This window comes from Macrotis lagotis, chromosome 1, assembly GCF_037893015.1.
Source record: "Macrotis lagotis isolate mMagLag1 chromosome 1, bilby.v1.9.chrom.fasta, whole genome shotgun sequence".
Lineage (NCBI taxonomy): Eukaryota > Metazoa > Chordata > Mammalia > Peramelemorphia > Peramelidae > Macrotis > Macrotis lagotis.
Window position 1 is genome coordinate 374,016,617 of NC_133658.1, and position 24,412 is coordinate 374,041,028.

Here is a 24,412-nt window from a genome sequence, read left to right on the forward strand (position 1 = left end):
TTCAAGAATTTTTTTCAACAAAAAGAGGAAAATTTGGAAGTATAAGATTGAGCCAAAATTGCAAGCATTAAAAAAAAAATCAAAGATGATTTTTTTTCTGTTTTTTTTTAATGTTTAATTTTATTTTTCCAAATCAGTTTTCTGGTAACAGTTGTTAAACATAAAGTATAAGAACTTTAAAATATAGGATTAAAAGAAAATGACAGAAAATATAGGTTAGATATTTTAAGTTTTATTCTCTAAGACCTTAACCTCTAATTTATGGGGGATGGCTATTTGAGGTAATGACCTCACTTGAACCATGAGAGTTGAACTTTTATGCAAAAACAGAGAATAGGGAAAATCATTAATTTACATGAAAGTTGCCTGACCATGAAAATTGCACAATATAAATTGCCCAGACCGCTCCTCAAAAATTATTATCCTTGAACAGTACTATCTGTTCTCTTCTTATCTCTTCCTCAAAGGACAAGTCTCCCAGCATCCTGATCATTGTCCTCCTGAGTTCATAATTAACATAGAGGAAGATATTTAGGTGGTTTAATTTCTTACTAAGTTGACAAAATGACTGATATAAAGGCTGAGTACGCTCTAAAGAAATCAATATTTATATCAGAATTATAGTTTTGAGAATCTTATACATTTTATCACAATACATCCAGAACACAAATGACATTGTTGTACTTCTACCTCAGAAGGGGATGAGGGAATTTCTGGTAATTCATCCATGGCTTTTTTAGTTCATTTGTTTCCTTAATTTTAACAAAATACATGCTTTTATTTTTTCTTTAAATAGGTGATTGAGGCATCAATAAACACAAAATAGCACAAACATGTATGTTAGAACCTAAATGCAATGAGGTACTGCCTCATGAAGTGTTAATGCCCATCTATTGAATTTATGGCTGAAGACATTAAGCAGTTTTATAACTTTGAAAACAACTCCATGATCCTGGAAGCTTTATCTAAAGAGAAAACTTTTACTTCATAAACAAAAAAAATACAGGTTTTATAGACTGAATCAGGCTGGTTGATCATTTCTTAGCTATGCTATAATACTTCTTTACCATCCTTCTGATGAATACCATACTCTTCAAAGACTTTAAAGAGTAAATAATGAAACATACTATGCTCCCAAAGGGTTTACAATTCTACTCCCTAATACAAAGAAAATCCTTGAACAACTTTCAAAAGACTAAAAAGAAGCTCTTTGCTGGGGGTGGGGGGTGGGGGTGGGAAGGGGAAGGAGAAATTTGATGCCCGATGTTATGGTAGACTAAGTACCAAATAATCTTAAAACAATGATATGGTGATGTCCACTCTCTATCTCCTCCTTCACTTCAGAATTCCACAGTGGCTCTAGGTATAAGATAAGAGTCTTCATTCTGTCATTTAAGGCCTCCCACCACTCTTGATTTTCTAGCCTCATGAAGACTATCAGTTACATTGCTAACTCACAAAATTACTCAATATTACTTTGTAGATACTTGATATTTACTTATACATTCTATGTAGATCTATCCAGGTATCCCTTGGAAGACTGTATGATAAGCCTTGAGTACATGCCAGTTTGTTTTGTCTGTCTCACCAGTGCAGTGCCTGCTCTATAAAAAAATGCTTATTGGATTGAAGTGACTCAAGTTTCAGGGGGCTATACATAACGGTACATAAGTATCCTAGTTTAGATTGAGCTGAAAGAGAGTTTCTATTTTTGGTACCTATAGATGGATAATTTACATCAAGGGTTCTTAGGAATGGGGTTAAGGGGAGAAGGAGGGTATAGGAACTTGATTGATTTTCAAATTTGGAAAATATAATTGGCTTCAGCACAACTAGGTTGTACTGTGGATAGATTAACCCTGGAGTCAGAAGAACTTGAGCTCAAATTTGTTCTCAGGTGTCTGAGAATAGCGGTTACTGTGTGACCTTGGACTAGTCACTTAACATTGACTGCCTTGCAAAAAATAAAATAAAATGGGGAGTTCAATATAATTGACTTCATTGTAATACTATGTATTTAAAAACATTCTGAGAAAGAGTCCAAAAGATCAGACTGCCAAAGGGGTCTATGAAACAAAAGAAGATTAAGTATTCCCTTGATATTCACTGTGCCTAACAATTATTATTATTATTATTATTTTTGGTGAGGCAATGGGATTAAAGTGACTTGCCCAAATCACACAGTTATTAAATATCAAGTGTTTGAGGTCAAATTTGAACTCAGGTTCTTCTGACTCAAGGAACAGTGTTCTATCTATTGCACAACCTAGCTGCCTCAGAACTAATTTTTCATTTTACTGCTGTGGAGTCTGATTATTTGGAGACTCCCACAGGGGCTTCCTCTTAGTAGGGTCAGAACCATCCTGTGCTCTAGGGAAAAGGTTGAGTATAACCCCCATTAAGAATTATCCCCTGGGGCGGCTAGGTGGCAGTGGATAAAGCATTGGCCCTGGAATCAGGAGTACCTGGGTTCAAATCTGGTCTCAGACACTTAATAATTACCTAGCTGTGTGGCCTTGGGCAAGCCACTTAACCCCAATGCCTTGCAAAAACCTAAAAAAAAAAAAAATTATCCCCAGGCAGTGATTTAAAGTTCCCAGCAGCAAGTCCCAAGGGGCTCTGAGGCGGAACTTCTCACTCCCTCACTTCAATTTTGTCAGGTCTTCACTTGGACGTTATCACCAAAATGTACTTTTTCCATGTTCACTAGGACTCTATAGGTGGCTTCAAGTCCTCAGATTTTTACTGTTAAAAGCAATTTTATACGTGGTCTCATTTAAATTTTAATCTAAATTTTGCTTTTAAAATAACTAACCATGATTCTCTTTTTTAATTCCCAAGTGTGTTTTATGGATATCATTTCTAACAGAATAGTTGACATTCAAATATGACCTATTTCTGAGAAAGCAACCCTGACCATAAAACATGCCTATGTTCTCTAACCTATTTCTCTGCCCTTTTGCAAATATTCGTGTTTTAATTTCTATTTCATGGTCAATTTCAGTTTGTATTTTTTCTAGGTTTTTGCAAGGCAAATGGGGTTAAGTGGTTTACCTAAGACCACACAGCTAGATAATTGTCTGAGGCAGGATTTGAACTCAAGTACTCCTGACTTGGGGGGGGGGGGGGCTCTATCCACTGTACCACCTAGCTGCCCCTCAGTTTGTATTTTTTTAAAAAGGATTCCACCTCACATCCATATACCTGTTCCTATTTAACATGAATGCAGATGTTCTTATCCACAGATTACAATCCCTCTATGTCTCAATAGATAATCTTCATGATTTTTGTTGTTGTTTAAAGAAAAAGGTCATGCCTTGAAACCAACCTTCTGGTCATGAGCCTTTCTGACTTGATGGAACTAATTTAGATGATTGACACATAGTGTAAAAAGTAGGCCAGCACTCATGCTTGAAGACATTTTAGTTTGTTAGTCTTGCTATAGCCTAACATCCTGTCATAGACTTTTAGATATAAGGGTTACCTTCACCTCATTTGAGACATTAGGGGAAGTTTTCCCTCCTAATTTTATTCAAACTGAATCTTTTTCTTTTTCAGCATAGCAATGTGTATCTGTCCTATAGCTGAAGTTTTAATCATTCATGACAACCTATCAATGGATTGCTACTTTTCCTTAAGAATCAATAAACTTGGGGGGTGGCTAGGTGGTGTAGTGGATAAAGCACTGGCCCTGGAGTCAGGAGTATCTGGGTTCAAATCCTCTCTCAGATACTTAATAATGACCTAGCTGTGTGGCCTTGGGTAAGCCACTGGACCATATTGCCTTGCAAAAAGAACCTAAAAAAAATCAATAAACTTTTATTAGATTTGAAAAATCATATGTAAATAATGTATGTCATCTGAATGACTAAGCCAAATGATTTATTGTGATGGAGTACAGGAATTATTAGCATATATCCATGTACATTCCATATTTCAAATTCCAAATAAGTGATTGAAAGAATAAGTTCAATTGCAGATATATGTTCCTGAAGTTAGATGAGCTTCTCCAGTTATTGCTCTCCTCTACCTGCCCTCTGCTGGACTCTTAAAGGTAAATACATTATAGTCTTGCTACAATTTCAATGTATGTATAAGAATTCAAGATAGTATATTAATGTTTTCAGAAATTTTGCCAAAGATGCTAATGCAGGATTTTATGCATTCCAGATATATGTGTCAGAATGGTGGAATGAGTATTTTGCATCATCTTGCCCAGAACAAAGAATATGAAAAAAAAATGCTGGCAAAACATCTAATTCATTAATCTCTAAGATCAGGAATGGGAAAAGTCTAATTAGATGATAAATCCATGAATAGGATGAAGCCCTAGATGACTCACAATTTACCTGGTTAAAACTGCGATTCCATAATTTCATAACAGTAATATAGTACAAAACATAGCAAAAAAATTTGTAGCTCTTTTGTATTGTTTTCAACGTTCTTTGAATGATTTAGTTAATATAATCTCCCCTCTACAACTTAAAAATATCCATGTTACTTAGGTGACTTGAGTAAGGTCACAGAGAACCCGCTTGAACAAATCCAAACCTCTGAATCCCCCCTTCCCCCAACAAGGTTTCTGAGCCCAATTGCCTTTTTTTAATGGATGATTGCCAGCAATGAAAATAATTTTGTCATTCCTAAGGGCTCAGAAAGGCCAATCTTTAATTGAGTTTTATAACAAGGATGAATTAAAAGTCCTGAAGCATCTTTTCTAATCTTTGTATTAATTTAAACTGCTGTAGTGACATAATTCCATATGAAATATTATTAATTGACTAAAAAAGATTTTGAATTGGATTCACTTTTTGTGGATCAAAAGGGAAAATGAACCTATGTTTTGCTGAACAATTAAATTTTTTTTTCCTTTTTAGTTTTTGCAAGGCAATGGGGTTAAGTGGCTTGCCCAAGGCCACACAGCTAGGTCATTATTAAGTGTCTGAGGCCACATTTGAACTCAGGGACTCCTGACTCCAGGGCCGGGGCTCTATCCACTGCCCCACATGGCCACCCCTGAACATTGAATCTACAGATTCTTGAGTTTTTTAAAGGAGGGAAATAAAATAAAGGCCGCTGTTCCCTCCTGAGTGCCCCGGCCTCGCCTCCGCGGGCCGGCCTTCCCAGGGCCCTGCCCTTCGGATAAGGCGGATCTGGGGCCTCTGTGTCCTCGCGGCTCTGCAAGGGCTGCAACGGCCCCGACCTGGCCCTGGAGAAGGACCGCCTTCTCGGCCCCTTGCCAGGGGGCCGGCCGGTGGGCACACGCCGGCCTTCCCTCCACGGAGGCCCCTTCCATTTCGCAAACACACGCGTTTCGGTCATGCATCGGGCAGCTCGCATGGGCCGAAGGTCGGCACCCTTTGCAATGCAGCATCCATCCTGGAGCGCGTCCACGGGGCTCAGCACGCGGGAGCCCAGGAACCTGGGAGGAGGCCGGGGAAGCCGGGGCTCTAGGAGGCCCCGGCCCCAACGCTGCGCGCTGCAGCGCCACCCCACGGCCGGGGAGGGACAGGCCCCGCCTCCCTCTGGAGCCCCGCCCCGGCCTGCTGTGCTTCTCACGGGTCGGGCGGGAGCAGCCCCGCCCCCGCGTCCCGGGCCCCGCCCCGCTGTGCCTCTCACGGGTCGGGCGGGAGCAGCCCCGCGCCCCGCGCCCCGCGCCCCGCGCCCCGCGCCCCGCGCCCCGCGCCCCGCGCCCCGCGCCCCGCGCCCCGCGCCCCGCGCCCCGCGCCCCGCGCCCCGCGCCCCGCTGTGCCTCTCACGGGACGGGCCGGAGCAGCCTGGGCAGCCCCGCCCCCGCGCCCCGCCCCCGCGCCCCGCCCCCGCGCCCCGCCCCGCGCTCCGCCCCGCCCCCGCCCCGCTGTGCCTCTCACGGGACGGGCCGGAGCAGCCTGGGCAGCCCCGCCCCGCCCCGCGCCCCGCCCCCGCGCTCCGCCCCCGCGCTCCGCGCCCCGCCCCCCGCGCCCCGCCCCGCGCCCCGCCCCCGCGCTCCGCCCCGCGCTCCGCCCCGCGCTCCGCCCCGCCCCCGCCCCGCTGTGCCTCTCACGGGTCGGGCCGGAGCAGCCTGGGCAGCCCCGCCCCGCCCCTTGCCCCGCCCCCTTGCCCCGCCCCGCCCCTGTCGCTCCCCACCCCGGCGGGCGCCGCCTCTCGGGAAGATGGCGCTGCACCTTCAGGTCAGTGCGCGCTTCTCCGCGGCCGCGGGAGGGGAGCCGGGCGGGGACCACCCCCGAGCGCCCCGTCTCGTCCCACGTCCCGTCGCCCCTCCCCCCGGGGCCGCCGTCGGGGAGGAGCGGGAGGGGCCGTTCCGGCGCCGCGGCCCCCGGGCCCGCTCCCCGCCCCCAGGGAGGCGGGGCTGGGCCCGAGCCTCGGGGCGGGCCGCGGCGGGGGCGCCGGGCCGCGGGGCCCCCCGGGGGAGCGGGGCTGCTCCGTCCGTCCGTCCGTCCGCTCCGCGGCGGAGCGAGGGAGCGGGGGTGGAGCCGGCGCGGCGCCTCGGCCCGGGCTCCGTGCCCGCGCTGCCCCGGCACAGAGGCAGCGGGCCAGGAGCGTGCCTGTCTGCCCGCCGGGGGCGCCTCGCCGCGCGGACGGGCCCCGCGCAGCCGGCCCCAGCCTTCCGTGGGGGCCGAAGCTCGCCAGCCCCCCGGGCACGACACGCGCGCCCGGCCCAAGGCTGCGGCACGGGAAGCGCTTCCCTCGGGAGAAGTCCTGGCAGAGGAGCGCCGGGGCCGCCAGTGCGAGGGGTGCCCAGCCCCGAAGTGGAGGTGCCCAGCCCCGAAGTGGAGGTGCCCAGCCCCGAAGTGGAGGTGCCCCGCCCCGAAGTGGAGGTGCCCAGCCCCCAGGTGGAGGTGCCCAGCCCCGAAGTGGAGGTGCCCAGCCCCCAGGTGGAGGTGCCCAGCCCCGAAGTGGAGATGTCCAGCCCCGAAGTGGAGGTGCCCAGCCCCCAGGTGGAGGTGCCCAGCCCCGAAGTGGAGGTGCCCAGCCCCCAGGTGGAGGTGCCCAGCCCCGAAGTGGAGATGTCCAGCCCCGAAGTGGAGGTGCCCAGCCCCCAGGTGGAGGTGCACAACCCTGACCTCGCTGTCAAACTCCCGCCCTAGCAGCGCAGCACCTCTGTCTGTGCCACCCTGGCGCCAGACCTTCAGTTCCTTCCTCTCCATGCTTCCACCTTTTTTTAAAAATTTATTTATTTATTTTTTTTGCAAATCAGTGGGGTTAAGTGGCTTGCCCAAGACCACACAGCTAGGTCAATATTAAGTGTCTGAGGCCGGATTTAAACTTGGGTACCCCAACTCCAGGGCCCATGCTCTATCCACTGCCACCTAGCCGCCTGCATGGTTCCACCTTTTGAAGACTATTGTCGGGACATCTCTAAAATCTGCCCCTTCCTGGTCATTGCCATTACTGTCATCTTAGTTAAGTACCTCATGAGCTTTAACTGAATTATTTCAACAGTTTCCTCCTGCAGGAACAATAATTTTCATAAAGCATAGTTTTGGTCATGTCACCTGCCTACACAAGAATAAAGTCCAAACAGGTTATTATCAGATTCATAGTGGATGAATTTGAAATGGAATGGGTCTTCATATTTTACTGTCTTTTTACAATCACCAGTGAAATAGCTAATAGTAATACTACATTTGATATTAACTCTGAATTGAGGCTCAGTAGAAGATTGGGGAATCAAAGGTGATAGTAAAATGGGAAGATAAGAAGTCATATATATCAAAGAGGGCAATAGTGGTCAGGGTAGATTCAAAAAGTTAAATTCAGTGCTCATTGAGATCAAAGTAGCTTCACTGGGTGTTGACAAGACTGACTGGAATGAAAGAATTATCAAATTGGAGGCCATTAAGGCAAAAAAATGCCTTGTGAGATTGGCACAGTTCTTAGAGACTTTGAATTTTAAGGGCTGACTTAAACTGTGGGATAGGAGGATCAAAGTAAGGGGACTATGAGAATGTATGCTTGCTTTCTGTAGCCCTTTTAAAAGCACTTTGCATAAAACAATGATGGGACATATGTAATAAAAACATTGTTCTCTTTTCGCAGATGAAGAAAATTATTCTTTGAAATGCTTCAATCTGCCAAAGGCATATGCCAAATGTTTGACCCAAAATTTAAACTTGGGCACAAAATATCTCAACCATCTAAATACTGGTCTGAATCTAAAATGAATTTTAATAGGGTCAAATGTAAAGTCATGCTTGAGTTTAAAACATCAGTTTCCTAAGGACAAGATGTAGTAGAAGTATTTATACAGCTGATAAGCTCATAAACTCTATATGAGCCAATAATGTGATATGGTAGCCAAAAAAAAGTAATGTGATTTTAGGCTCTGTTAAGAGTGTCACAACTAGTGCCTTGAGAGGTAGGGTGATATGATAATTCATAAGTAATTGAAAGATTTGGGTTTAAGTCCTGTCTCTGACACTAAATCTTTGACAAAGCAAGTCACTAAATCTCTTAGGGAATTCTATTAAGGCTAAAAATTTTAGGTGAGTTTGCTGATGGAAAAATTTTCCCTCTCTTTGAAATAAGTCCCAACCAAAACAAAAAAAATGAAAAGATAATACTGCAAGTAGGGAGATGGTATTTCTGCTCTGCTCTATGCCTTGAGGAGCCTATACTCTAGAGTGTTGAATGATTATGAGTGCCGTATTTTAGGGAGAACTTTGATAACCTAGAGATTGTTCAGTAGAGGATGGCAAGGACGAAGTAGAACCTTGAGAATCTACCATAAGGAATGGAAGGAATTGTAGATGTTTAGCCTGGAGAGAGGACACATTGTCCTCCAGTATTTGAAGGGATACTATATGAAAGAGGGGTGAGACTTGATCTGCTCCACCCCATATCCCTTACCATAGAATCTCTCTTATGCTCTAAGTCAAGCACCATCTTCTGCATGCCTACTTCCCTTCAAACTAATGATGCAATGTAAGCTCCTTGTGAGTAGGAATTTTTTCATTCTCTGTATTTCTATCCCCAGTACTTGCTTAGTACAGTGCCTGGCAAAATACTCGGTGATTAATAATACTATGTTCACTTTTTAAAAACTCCTTTCATATTTTTCCTTACTTTCTCATGGTTTTTTCCTTCCTCCATAGTTCTAATTACTCTTTCACAATATGATTGATTGGTTGATATGACTGGAGTTTTCCAGATGTCATAGCCTTTACCGACCCATTAGCTTTTACATGTTTTTTTTTCCAAATTCTCTCTGCTTACAAGAATTTCTGCACATCATTAAACACATTTCGCATAAATGCTACCTCCATAAAGCATTCCCAGATTCCCTTCAGCTTTCTCTCTCTATATATATACACACACACACACACGCACACACACACACACACACACACACACACACACACACACACACACATATTACTCAATCAGCAAGCATTTATTATATTTCAGATAATGTATTCCTTCCCCAAACTCTAATATTGTAGATTTTGTATTGGCATTTTTCTATTTCATAACATAGTTTTGTGTATTGTTTGTTCTCTTAAAATCTAAATTTCTTTCCTTGGGGGGGGTTGTAGTTAACATTTTGTTTTGTTTTGTTTTAATTGAAATTTTATTTTATTTTTCCAATTACTTGCAATGGTAGTTTTTCACCATGCATCCATTTGCAAATTTATGTGTTACATATTTTTATACCACCTCCCTTTTCTCTCCCCTTCCCAAGACGATGAACAATCTGGTAAAAGTTGTATGAAGAATGTATAAAAAAGTGTACATTTGTGTTTAACGTATTTCCATTTTAATCATATTGTGAAAGAAGAATTAGAACTATGGGGAAAGGGAAAAAACCATGACAAAGGAAGGAAAAACATGAAAGGAGTTTTTAAAAAGTGAACAGAGTATGCATCCAGACACTGTAGGGTCCCCCCCCCTCATGTGATTAGCATTATCTATAGAAAGTCTCTCAGGATTGACTTTGATCTCTTACTGCTTAGAGGAACTGCATCCATGATAGTTGATCATCTCCCAAATGTTGTTAATGTGTACAGTGTTCTTTTGATTCTACTCACTTCATTCAGCATCAGTTTATATAGTTCTTTCCACACTTCTCAAAAGTCCAACTGTTCATGATTTATTATAGAACAATGTTGTACTCCATCACATTCATATTCCATAACTTGTTCAGTCATTCCCCAATTGATGGCCATCCCTTCAATTTCCAATTCTTTGCCACTACAAAAAAGAGCTGCTATAAATATTTTTGAATATGTGAGACTTTTCCTGTTTTTTTTTTATTATTTCTTTGGGTTATAGATTAATATTGGTATTGCTCTTTGGGCAGAGTTCCAGATTGATCTCCAGAATGGCTGGATCAGTTCACAATTCTACCAACAGTACATTAATGCCCCAGTTTTCCCCACATCCTCTACAACATTTATCATTTTCCCTTTTTTGTCTTAGCCAATCTGATAGATGTAAAGTGTTACCTCATAGTTGTTTTAATTTGCATTTCTCTAGTCAATAATGTTTTGGAACATTTTTTCATATGACTAAATATAACTTTCATTTCTATATCTGAAAATGGCCTATTCATGTCCATTGATCATTTATCAATCAGTAATCTTATAAATTTAATTCAGTTCTCTCTATATAATGCATACCCTTTTTAATTGAATATAGTCAAAAGCATCCATTTTATAATTTATAATGTTCTCTATTTCTTTGGTCATAAACTTGTCCCCTCTTCATAGAGCTGATAGAGTCTCTCTTGTTTTCTTAATTAGTCTATGGTTGCCCTTTATGTCCAAATCCTATGCTCATTTTGACCTTATTTTGATTTAGGGTGTAAGATGTGTCTATGTCTAGTTTTTGCCATAATATTTTCCAGTTTTCCTGGTATTTTGTTGAATTGGGAGTTCTTATCCCAGAAGCTAGAGTCTTTGAATTTGTCAAACAATAGGTTGCTATATATAGTCATTTACTATTCTTTTTTTGTATCTACTCTAATCCACTGATCTATTACTCTTATTTTTTAACCAGAACCAGGCAGTTTTGATGACTGTCACTTTATAATACAGTTTTAGATCTGGTACAGCTAGGTCACCTTCCTTTGCATTTTTTTCATTAAACCTCTTGATATTCTTGACCTTTTGTTGCTCTGTGTGAATTTTGTTATGATTTTTTTTCTAGCTCTATAAAAATTTTTAGTAATTGATTGATATGGCACTGAATAAGTAATTTAGTTTGGGTAGAATTTTCATTTTTATTTTATTGGTTTGACCTAACCCTGAGCAAGTATTTTGTCATTGTGTTCATAAGGTTTCTAGGTTTGTCTTAGGAGGTGGATTCTCAGTATTTGATGTTGTCTACAATTACTTTAAATTCCATTCTCTTTCTATGTTTTGTCAATGGACTTTGATGTTCATATATAGAAATACAGAATATTTAGAAAATTTATGTGGGCTTATTTTATATCCAGCTGCATGGTTAAATTGTCAGTTGTTTCAAATAGTTTTTAATTGATTCTCTAGAGTTCTCTAAGTATTCCTTCAGATTGTCTACAATGTGTGAAAGTTTTGCTTCCTCATTGCCTATTCTAATTCCTTCAATTTCTTTTTCTTCTCTTATTGCTGAAGCTAACATTTCTAATATCACATTGAATAGTAGTGGTTATAATGGGCATCCTTGTTTCACCCCCAATCTTACCAAAAATAATTGATGATTATTTTAGATAGATACTGCTTATTATTTTAAGGAAAACTCCATTTATTCCTATCCTCTCAAGTGTCTAATAGGAATGGGTATTGTATTTTGTCAAAGACTTTTTCAGCATCTATTGAAATAATAATATGATTTCTATTAGTTTTGTTATTGATATGATCAATCATGTTGATTGTTTTCCTAATATTGAACCATCCCTACCTATCTGGTATAACTCTTACCTGATCATGTTATATTATCCTAGTAATAACTTTTTGTTATCTCTGCTAAAATTTTATTTAGATTTTTTGCATCATTGTTCATTAGGGAAATTGATCTATAATTTTCTCTGTCTTTTTTGGCTCTTCCTGGTTTAGGTATCAGCACCATTTTGATGTCATAAAAGGAATTTGACAGAACTCCTATTTTTAAAAATAGTTTATATAGAATTGGAATTAATTGTTCCTTAAATATTTTGTAGTGTTCACTTGTAAATCCATCTGGGCCTGGAGATTTTTTTCTTAGGGAGTTTATTTATGGTTTCTTCAATTTCTTTTTCTGAACTAAGGAGGGTATTAAAATATTTTATTTCTTCTGTTAATCTGGGTACCTTCTATATTTTATATTCATCCATTTCACTTAGATTGTCAAATTTATTGGACAAAATGCCTCTGTATTATCCCTTTGATTTCCTCCTTTTCATTTTTGACACTGGTAATTTGGTTTTCTTCTTTCTTTTTTTTTTAAATTAAGATTAACTGGGGCAGGTAGATGGTGCAGTGGATAGAGCATTGGCCCTGGAGTTAGGAAGACCTGAGTTCAAATGTTACCTCAGACACTTAGAAATTGCCTAGTTGTGTGACCTTGAGCAAGTCACTTAACTCCATTGCCTTGCAGAAAAAAAATTCAGATTTACTAAAGGTTTATCTATTTTATTGGTTTTATCATAAAGCCAACTCTTAGTTTTATTTATTAGTTCAATGGTTTTCTTACTTTCAATTTTATTAATTTCTCCTTTGGTTTTCAGAATTTCTAATTTGGTATTTAATTGAGGATTTTTAATTTGTTCTTTTTTCTAGCTTTTTTGGTTGCATGCCCAATTGAGTGATCTACTCTTTATTTATTTCATATAAACAATTAGAAATATAAAATTTCCCCTAAAAAATGCTTTGGCTGCATCCCATAAATTTTGGTATGATGTCTCATTGTTTTCATTGTCTTAGTTGATTATTCTATGATTTGTTATTTGAGCCACTCTTTCTTTAAAATTAGATTATTTAGTTCCAATGAATTTTTGGTTTATCTTTCCACAGACCTTTATTATGTGTAATTTTTATTGCATCATGATCTGAAAATGATATATTTATTATTTCTGTCTTTCTGCATTTGATTGTAAGGTTTTTTAATGTATAATATATGATCAATTTTGGCATAGTGCCATGTACTACTTTCTATCCCCATTCAGTTTTCTCCAGAACTAACTTTTCTAAAATTCATTCATCTTCTTAATTTCCTTCTTGTTTAATTTGTAGTTAGATGAATCTAATTCTGAGAGAGGGAGGTTGAGGTCCCCCACTATTACAGTTTTTTTTTGTCTGTCTCCTTGTACTTCTTCAGCTTTTCCTCCAAGAATTTGGATGCTATAACCACTTGGTACATATATATTTAATATTGATATTATTTCATTGGCTTCAGTACCTTTTAAAAAGATTTACTTCCATTCCTTATCCCTTTTAATGAGATCTGTTTTTGTTTTTTGCTTTGTCTGAGATCAGGATTGCTGCCCCTGATTTTTTTATTTCCCCTGAAGCATAATATATTTTGCTCCAGCCTTTTTTTTCTTTACCCTATGTATATTTCTCTACTTCAGATGTGGTTCTTGTAAACAACATTGTAGGATTCTGGTTTTTGATCCATTGTACTGTCTGTTTCTATTTTATGAGAGAGTTCATTCTAATCACATTTACACTTAAGGTTACTGACTCAGTATTTTCCTCCATGCTCTTTCCCCATTTATACTTTTCTTTTCTTTCCCCTTATCCCTCTTCACTAATGTTTTGCTCTCTTTCCCCTATAACTCTTTTTTTAATTTTAACTTTAACTTTAAGTTTCACCTTCCCTTTTATCAGTCACTTCTTCCTCTTTCTCCCCCTACTTCCCTATAGTATAGGATAGATTTTTAAACTCGATTGGGAATATATGTTATTCCCTCTTTGGGCCAGATCTGTTTAGAGCAGGATTTACTCACTGTTCATACTGTCCTTTCTCCCTCTACTGTAATAGATCTTTGTGCTTCTTCACGGGGTGTTATTTATTCTCTGATGCCTAGCCTAGTATTATCCGTTATTTTCATGTCTTTATTGTTTTAACCCTTACTTGTACCTACAACCCCTCTGTCAAAATATATATATATTATATATATAATATATATATATATACACACTCCTTTTAAATGTCCTGATTTAAGTACTTTATCCAGAGTAGATTGATTGATTGATAAGCACCATTGTCTCATTATCACTCTCTTCTGTCCCATTAGAAATATGCTTCTCAAGAGTCATAACATCAAATTATAATCAATTTATACTACATCCTCTTTTCAGGTACTCTCTATAGACACAGTCCTCATGAGCCAAAGTATTATGTAAAGCAAAATCATTTCATGAACAATTTATACCCTCCCCGTCTAAGTACACTCTCTCTAATTGAAGGTAAAGTATTAAGTAAAGCAAAATTGCTTCATGATGTATTTATGTCCATCCAGCCTTTCTAAGTACACTCTTTCTCTCTGTCCCTCTAGTCAATAACTGTTTTTAACTAAAGAATCAATTAAAGCAAGATCACTTCCAAGATTTATTTATGTGTAGACCCTCTCCCTCCCTCTGACCCAATAAGAATACAACCCTCATAATCAACATTGCTTTGTGACCCATTTACACTCATACTAAGTACAATCCCTCTATCTATATTCAACCCTCCTAAGCTAAAATATTGTCTGAACGCTTTTGTGATCAACCTATATCCATACCCTCTCTCTAAGTATGTTTCTTTTAACAAACCTAAGAGAAATACAAATCTCAGGAGTTACAAATGTTATCTTCTCTTGGAGGGATGTATATAGTTTAATGTTCTTGACTGGGGGATTTTCCCCCTTTTATTTACCTTTTTTACAGATCTCTTGAGTATTGTATTTGAAGATTGAAATTTCTGTTCAGTTCTGGACTTTGTATCAGAAAATTTTGGAAATCTATTTCCTTGAAAGTTCATCTTTTCTCCTGAAAAGAACCCTGAATTTTGCAGGGTAATTAATATTTGGTTGTAATCCAAGGTCATTTTCCCTCCAGAATATTATATTCTAAAGGCCCTCTAATCCTTTAATATTGAAATTGATAAGTCCTGTGTAATTCTAATTGTGGTTCCTTGGCATTTAAATTGCTTGATTTTGGTTGTTTGCAGTATTTTCTCCTTTAGCTGAGAATTCTGGAAATTATTTACAACATTCCTTCAAGTTTTTATTCTGGGATCTCTTTCTGGAGGTGATCAGTGAATTCTTTCAAGGACTGTTTTATCTTCTATTCCAGGATATTAGGGCAGTTTTCTATGATAATTTTTTTTTTAGTTTTTTTTGCAAGGCAGTGGGGTTAAGTGGCTTGCCCAAGGTCACACAGCTAGGCAATTATTAAGTGTCTGAGGTCAAATTTGAACTCAGGTACTCCTGACTCCAGGGCCAGTGCTCTCTCCACTGCGCCACCTAGCCACCCCCCCCATGATAATTTCTTGAAAGATATTTTCCAGGCTCTTTTTGTGATTGAGGTTTCAGGACAGACCAATAATTTGTAACTTCTCTCTCCTGGATTTGTTTTCTAGGTCATTTGTTTTTCCTGAAAAGTACTTTACATTTACTAATATTTTTTCAGACCTTTGGTTTTATTTGGTGGAATTTTGGTATATCATAGAGTCATTACTTTCCATTTGTCCAAGTCTAATTTTTAGTTTTATTTTCTTCATTTTTCTTTTGTGTTTCCTTTTTCAGTTGGTTGAAATTATTTTTTGATGAGTTACATTCTTTTTCCAGTTGGTCATTTTTACTTTTAAAGGAGTTGATTTCTTCAATCAATTTTTCATAATTCTTCTGTATGGCTCTTATTTCTTCCTTCCATTTTTCTTCTTCTTTGCTTTTAAAATCCGTTTTGAGTTCTTCCAAGGGGTTTTAGATTTGAGGTCAATTCTTAAATTCCCTTGAGACTTCACATGTAGGCTGTCATGGTTTCTTCTTCTGAGATGGCATTTTTATCATCCCTATTTGAATAGTAGCTTTCTATGGTTAGTGTTCTTTTTATTTTTTTGCTCATTTTATTAGTTGAGCTCTACTACTGTGGAAAGGGTGTATGGTCCCAAGCTTTTTGTGCTGTGGCTAGGTCCCTGTTTTATTGCTTGCCAAGGTGTTGCCTATGTAGAACTTTGTTTCTCCTTTGTGCCCAGGGTTTGATTATGCAATGGTTTGTTCCCAACTCAGTCCCAAATGTTACCCCAGTGTTCCCAGGGCTTGGACTTTGTCTGGCGTTGGGACCCTCACTGCTGACCAGCTAGTAAGCTAGTTTGTTGAGTTGAGACCTTAGCTGCATTGTGGCTGAGAACTTACCACTGGTTTTCCCCACTCTCCAGCCTATGTTGTACATCTCCTTTTCCCCCCAAAAGATAGACCTCTACCGAAGACACTCCATATCATGAGTTGAGAACTTGTTTTGCTCTTTTTTTTTAATGGAATTTGTAGCTTTTAAGGTTAGTGTAGAGGCAGAGGCTTCACTTAAAGTTGTGTTGGGAAAATCTCCCAAAATATAAATTTCTTAAGGATAGAGATCTTTGTAACCCCTGCAAGAACCAAGCATAGGACCCTGAATACAGTAACTATTCACTGGAGACCATAGTAAATGTAAATTGGTTGGGAAGAAAATGCCGACATTTAACACTGAAAAAAGAATGATGGAGTGAGGAGAACATGATAGTGGCCTTCAGGTTTCTAAAAGGTGTCATGTTGAAGAGATGTTAACTTTATAGTAGAATGTGTTCTTGAGGAAATGATCTATTTTCCCTTTGTTTTGGTCTTTGGGTTCCTAGCACCTATCATAGCATCTTATACAAGCTAAGTGCTTAATATATATTTGCTGAATTAAATTGAACTTGTTCCACTAGCCCCAGAGGGCTGATCTAGAAGTAATGTTTGGAGGAATTAGGCTTACTTTAAGGAAAAGCTTTACAGTTTGAGTTAATCAAAAATGTAAAGGGTTGATTTAAGGGATCTGGCTGGTGAAAGTTAAGCTAACTGTGGTAGTAGGTTCTTTATCCTTGTTGCTGCTGCTGCTGCTGCTGCTGCTGCTGTTGTTGTTGTTGTTAGGGGCAACTAGATAGTGCAGTGGGTAGAGGCCAACCCTGCAGTCAGGAGGATCTGAGTTCAAATTTGCCCTCAGAAGTTTACTAGCTGTGTGATTCTGGGCAAGTCCTTGATTGCCTCCCTTCCAGGACTATCTCCAGTCATCTGGATTCTTGTCTGGACCCTGGACCCAGATGACTCTGGAGAGAAAATAAAACTAAGCACAGCACCCACCTCTCACTCAAATCCAATTCATGTACATGTTATGGTATCACCTCCCTAATGTCATGGTCCTCTTCGAGAATGAAGGGCAAATACCACAAACATAGAAAGTGAATTGGATTTAAGTGAGGGAGGGCTGTAGAAAGTTACCAGCCTCAATTTCTCTTCCTGAGCCATCTGGGTCCAGTGCCAGACAAGGATCCAGATGGTTAGAGATGGCCCTGGATGCAGTGGGAGACCTTGGTCTTTTTAAGCTAAGGTCTTTATCTGGTATCAGTTTGATTGAATCACCCATCCCGTGATTAAGGCAGATAAGAAAAAAATGTCAGGGCCCAAAGATTGATTAAGTGGATTTGGTCAGTGAGATCCAGAGTGACTTTTTGTCCCAAGATATCTTGCCAGGTTTCAAAATTTGCATTCCATTTGGCAGAACACTAGAAGGAAAGAAAAGGAAAGAGAAGAAAGAAAGGGAGAGAGAGAAGAGGGGAGAGAGGGAGGGAGGGAGGGAGGGAGAGAGAGAGAGAGAGAGAGAGAGAGAGAGAGAGAGAGAGAGAGAGAGAGAGAGAGAGAAATTTCCATAGATAGAGGGATTAAGGTTCTTTTCAGTTCTTGAGAGATTGAATGTAGTGGGAGGCAAGGCAATCTATGGGAAAGGATTCCCTGAAGAAGGTCAAGGTAGATATTATTTTCATTTCCCAGGTATTGTTTAATCTGACAAAGAATGTTTATTTGAAAATTTTAAACACATTTTGATTTATACTTTTCTCCTAGTGTTCCTTCTTCCCTCTTCTCCCAGAAAACTAATCCATATCACAAAATAATATTTTTAAGAGAAAAGGGAAGAGATAAATAATATGGAAAATTAATCGGGGCCTAAAAATAGTCTCAAAATATAGACCATATTCCATACCTGTGAACCTTTCGCCTCTGCAAAGGTGTGTGTGTGTGTGTGTGTGTGTGTGTGTGTGTGATGGGGTAGATGTGTTTGATAGGGAAAGTAAGGTTTCTTTTCATCTCTCTTCTTTGGGGCCATGTGTGTGCTTTGTCATTTTTCAACATTCACTTTTTTTTGTTTTGTGGTTGTCCTTTCCATTTACATTATTTCATTCATTGATCATACTGTTTTCTTGGCTTTGTTTACTTCACTCTGTATCAGATCATATAAATCTTTCCATGATTCTCTGCATTTGTCACATTCATTATTTCTTTCAGTACCTAATAGAATATTATATTCATGTTGCATAATTTGTGGAGCTTTTCTCCAGTTGATGGGTATCTACTTTATGTCTATTTTTTTTTTGCTTCTATAAGAAGTGCTTTTGTATATATTTTGGTGTAATATGAGGAATTTGAAGAACAGTCTTGTAAGGAACATGGTAAATATCTTCTGTGTATTTGAGGGGTTGTCATGTGGAAGAGGTATTTTGTTTTGCTTAGTCCTGGAAGGAAGGAATGAGAACAATATGTATTTCTAGAGAGGAAAAATTAGTTCAATGTAAGAAAAATGTTATTTTCTAATGTTTGGTGCTATTTCAAAGTATACTGTTTTGTCCTAATTATGACCAAGGGGTTTTTCCAAGCCTGCTTCTTCCTCTACACATCATCTCCCAAGGGCTTACTTCTCAACTCTATGCAAATGATTCATGATATCTATCTTCCAAACTTTCCTATTTTTATTGAAGGCAATGTCTTCCTTCCGTCTCAGAGATCTGTTACCCTGGCATTATCCTGGACTTCTCAACTCTTCTTCACCTTACATATGTATTCATATGCGGCCAAATCTTACCTTTTCTACTTCTACAACATCTTTTGCATTTGATCCCTTCTTTTTGACTTATACAGCTTTGACCTTAGTTCAAGCCTTCTTTCACCTCTCTTACCTTGCTTATTGTAACTGTCTCCTAATTGGTCTGCTTGCTTCTCTAGTCCATCCTCCACATTGCTGCCAGAGTAAATTTTAAGTGCATAACTGACTGTGATACTCCACTACTTATTCAACTCCAGTGGCTTCCTAATTCCTTTACGATAAAATATATACTACTCTGTTTAATGTTTAAAGTCCTTCACAGCCTGGCTCTAATCTATATTCCCAGTTTCACTGAACATTACTCTTTCTTCCTGTCTTTTCTCTGCCACTTCTACCCCTACTCAATTCTTTGATCCAGACAAACTTGTCCTTACCTCTCCTCTTCACACAGGATACCAAGCTCCCATTTTTTGTCTTTACACTGGCTGTCCCATATTTCTGGCTAAAACTTAGTCCCTCCTCCTCACTGCCTTCTATAATTGTTTTCTTTGTTTAAGACACAGCTCAAGCACAGTTTTTCTGCAGGAAGCCTTTCCTAATTCCCTCAAATGCTAGTGCCTTTGCATTTACTAATTTTGTTATTTGTGTGTGTGTGTGTGTGTGTGTGTGTGTGTGTGTGTGTATATAATATATATATATTATATACATATGTATGTATTCGTTTTTATTTATATTGTATATATGTTTATATATGTAGTTTTCTTTTCCATTAGAGTACAAGCTTCTGGGGGCAGTTAGGTGGTACAGTGGATAGAGCACTGGCCCTGGAGTCAGGAGGACCTTAGTTCAAATCTAGCCTCAGACACTCAATAATAATTGCCTAGTTGTGTGATCTTAGGCAAGTTACTCTTAACCCCATTGCCTTAAATAAATTAAAAAAAAGAATGTAAACTTCTTGTGAATAGAGATTATTTCATTCTTTGCATTTATCCAATATCTAGATCAGTATTTGACATACAGTACTTGGTTGAATGAATGCCACTTGAGATCACATTAATTTTTATGGTTGTCATATTATACTTGACTAATATTGAGTCCAACTCTCTGTTACTTTTTCTTAATTTCCATAAACAAAAACAGTACTTGACTAGTGAGCAGATTCCTTCATTATTCATAAATTTTTGCTGAGGAAAGATTGTTGAGCTAATTGTAAAGGATTTAATAGCAGCTTGAAAACAGACATTTATTAGTGCCAGGCATTATGGTATATACTGGGAATGCAAGAAGAGACAAAGGACAGTCCCTGCCCTCAAGAAGCTTACAACTTTAATGGAGAATAAAAAGGAAAATGAGAAAAGCTAGATTCATGATTGGAAGAAGCAATAGTTTGTATAAAGGGCTATCTTTGTAGAAAGTTCCTTTGTAGAATAAGCTACAATTGAATAAATATAGCACAGCTATACCACCAGCACATATTTGTAATGCTGCACATCCACATCTGTTCAGCAGTCATAGTCTCATTATTAAGGATTTTTTCCCATTTTCATATGATTTTCTCCCTTCTAGAGGAACATTAATCTTGAAATTAGAAAAGCTAGGTTCAAATGCCTATTCTGTCACTTACTGCCTGCCTATGTAACTAGAGAAATCATGATCTTTATGCTTCACTTTTCTTATTCATCAACTTAGATTGAATGATCTCAAGTTCTCTTAAAGATGTGATGTTGTTTAATTCCAACGTTCCACAGCCTTTGTACTGAGTAGCAGGTACAAGGACTTCTTTAAGTGTTTTCTGTATGAATAAATGAATGAGACCGTCACTGGTCTTACCAGCCACTAATCATGAAGCTGTTGAGGCCTCAGGTTTTGATTACCTAGTAAGAATAAGTCTTGCTTATTATGTGTGGTAACTATTTGACTTGACTTCTTACTACTCTTGAGCTCTCCAGAATTAAAAAGAAAAATAGCATATTTAATGTAATTTCTGGAAATATATTCTCTGAGTTTTTTCCCAGAGGTAACATCATAGTGATGGTATAAAAATTTTTCATGTTGTAAATAAAAAAGAAGTTCATAGATTACAAGGATCTTTAAAACCTCTATTATGCCTTGTGGTATGCTAATGTTGGGAGTAAGGAGTCAGGAACTCTAGTAGATAAATAGCAACTAGTAATACTGAGGGAAGAAGGGGCAGATTTGGAGGTTACCACATGGTGTGGAGTGAATTTGGAAATTTGGATCTGAAGCTAATACCAACTCTTCCATCTATCACTTACTCTTGGGTAAGTTGCTTACCTTCTCTGTCTCTAGTTGCCTTATTTTTCAAATGAAGAGATTGGAGTAGATGACCTCTAAGATGACCAATGCCAAGTCTTTGTTACTGTGAAAGAAGCAACATGATTTGATAGCCATTTGGAAATGCCAAGCAAAAGACAGATCAGTGATGTCTCTGCTCTTTTATTTTCTTTTCAAGGCTTTCCTTAATTTTACCTGTATATGAATATTGGCAGGCAGGGTATACTGGGTGGTTTGACCTATGGTCAGCCAATAGAAATGAGCCTAGTAAAGAAGGTTTATTGAGGGATGAAGTGAAGGTAACTGTTGAGGTTCAGGGTAGAGGAGTGTGTGAAAGAATTCACTGATACAGATTGTCCCTCAGTTAAACAGGTTTTATTGGGTCCTGAAACACAGTAGGCTAGACTGGGAGGGGTTAGGGGCAGGCTCCTTATATAGGGTGGAGTAAACAAAATGTCTGTAGCAGATGTTTAAGTCTGTTAAGCATGTAGTTAGGAGGTGGTTGGACTTTGGATACCAGAGAGGGGCCTCTCAGGCAGGACTTGAAAAACACATTTTCTATAAAACTTGTAAATATGTTTTTTTCACAACTAAAGTTCTAGGTTCCACAAGGGGACTCAGAGCAGAGAGGACTGGGGTCTCATAAGTTCCTCCCTGAAGAGATATGGGAATGAAATACTTTTCATGGGGAGGTAGGGCTGAAGACCATCTTCTGTAATTGCTTCAAGCTGTCATAGAGATGAAGATGGGAGGGGAGAATTTTCAGACCTGATCTCCCAGTGAGGGATCTGAATTGGCAACCTGCAGAATCCAAAGAAGTGGTCAAAATACACCAATACTCTTCATGAACAATCATCTGGAGAAGGAATGCCCAGAGCTTGGAAGTGACAAACTTGACAAGGAGATTGAGAAGAGGCCTATGAGCATCAGGGACCAAAAGGAAAAGGAGCCAGGACTCAAAGGAGAGGAAGAAAGGAAGCCAAAATAGAGTGTTTTTGAATCCAAGTAGCTTCTTATATCATTCTCCTGGTGTAGAGTTTTACTTTATGAGAATTATTGATGAGCATGCAGCAATGAGGTATTGGCTAAAGCACAGATACCCTGAGGAAGCAAGGAGATAGTCAAGAGCAGTATGATTGTCTAGAACAGCATTGGCTAAGTAATTAAGTGACTTCTATGTCAGAAAGAGCATGGGAGGTATCATTTGCAAGGAACCAATTGTGTCAGGTTAGAGAGAATAGCCTTATATGTCCAGGGGTCATACCAAGGGAGCAAATAGCTTTTATGAGGCTAGGGTGGGCACTTCTGCCTCAGTAGATGGTTTGATGGAGGCCAGAAAACAACTGAACTGCTTGAAGGAGTTGTAAGATTTCTTTCCTATGTCTCATGGAGTTTTTGTGTGCTCTCACATGTCCCCTCTCTTGCCAAATAGCTCTTTGAGCATGTAAATTATGGAAGGCATATTTGGACTTTATAAATATTGAGGCATTTACATTTCCCAGTTCTAGAGCTCAGGTGAGTGCATTTAGCTCAGCCTTCTGAGCAGAGCTGTTAGAGGGAAAGGGTCTTAACCTCTATGTCTTCATGAGGGGATACTATGGCATTATCTAACCTCCTGATTCCATATCAGTGAGACTGGCTCCATCTGTGTAGCACTCTTCATTGGGGTTGTCTAGAGGAGAAACTTTTAAATCAGCTTGCTGGAGTAGGTAGAGTCAGTAGTCTCCTCACAGTTATGTTCAGGCTCTGGTAGTAGAAGAAAGGAGAGTAGCTGGGCTGAGAGTGTGCCACATAAGGAGGGTCTGAGGGTGTCTAAGAGTAGAGACTGGTACTTACTGAATTAATCATTAGAAAGCTAGTGGTGGCCTTTGGACTCAAGGATGTTCTCTACATGGTAGAGAGTAAAGATTGTCAGTGGTTGATTTAGGGTCAACTTAGAGGATTCCTCAGTGAATATGGTGGTACCTGCAATAATCCTAAGGCAGGGAGACCAGCTGGAGGCAACAGAGAAGTAGTCAATGGGATGATGGTCAGGGCCCAAGAATTGGGTCAGAATCCTGAAAGCCAGCCTGCCCTTGTTGCTCATCAACATAGAGGATCAAAGACTTGACAAGATTAAGGAGAGTGAGGGCAAGAGCTAATGATGGACCTAAAAAGCATTTTCTTGGTCTAATTCCCCACTCCAAAGGTAGAAAGTCCAAACTTTCAATGGTTTCATAAGGGAGTTTAGTGAGGATGTTGAAATTGGAAATCTAAATGCAGGAAAACCCAGCTATTCCAAGGAAAAATTGAATTTGTTTTTTTTAATGGCAGGAGAATAGGATGGAGAAAATGAACTGTTTTCTCTTACCCCATTAGGGATCAAGAGGTGGGTATCAACAAATGGCCCAGGTTATTTGACAAACTGACAGGATACTTCATCCTTGGAGAACGCCCCACATTTAAAAATTTGAGAGTCTGAATGGTGGTTTCCAGCAATGATTCAAAGGAGAAATGGCAGATTAAGATATTCATATATTGAATCAATGTAGCATTAGCCAGGAACAAGTCAGTAAGTTTTTCCCAAGGGTTTTCACCAAAGAGGTGTGATTTGTCCCTAAAGCCCTAAGAGGGTTTTAGGGTCTCCAGGAGTAGGTCATTCAAATACAAAATAAAATGATTGACTGGATAAAGGGGGATGAAAAAGAAGATAATCTTCAGGTCTATAATAGAGAACCATTGGGTATCTCTAGGTATTTGGACCAAGATGGTATAAGGATTGGGCATGGCAAGATGTAGAAGAGTGATAGCTTCATTAAGGATCTAAAGATCCTGGACTATATGCCAGTTCCCATCAGGCTTTCTCACAGGGATAATGGATCTGTTACAATTAGGAGGCTGAACTCCAAGAATTTCTCAATGAGACGCTGAAAACTACATCGTTTAATTGCATAATGGTAATGGCAGGGGATACCAAACACACCAATATCCCAAACTATGGGGTTAACAAAGGCTTGTAATGCCAGGGAAATATTGGTCAGAAAGGATATATGGGAAACCATAAGCAGTACAGAGGGTATCAAGTTGAAACTGGAGCCTAATTTAAGCTTTAGGTCATGCCCAAGCAAAGGGAAGAGGCA

General features: G+C 39.7%; 1 protein-coding gene across 1 annotated transcript in view; it reads left to right on the plus strand.

Annotated features, from left to right (window-relative positions):
• The first annotated feature begins 6,100 nt into the window (after positions 1-6,100).
• LOC141506033 (ran-binding protein 17-like) overlaps positions 6,101-24,412 on the plus strand; it is a 100,875-nt gene continuing 82,563 nt past the window's right edge. The window contains exon 1 of the mRNA XM_074212429.1: positions 6,101-6,170. Within this exon, the coding sequence (XP_074068530.1) occupies positions 6,153-6,170 (18 nt within the window). The 5' untranslated portion in view covers positions 6,101-6,152. The remainder of the gene's footprint in view (positions 6,171-24,412) is intronic.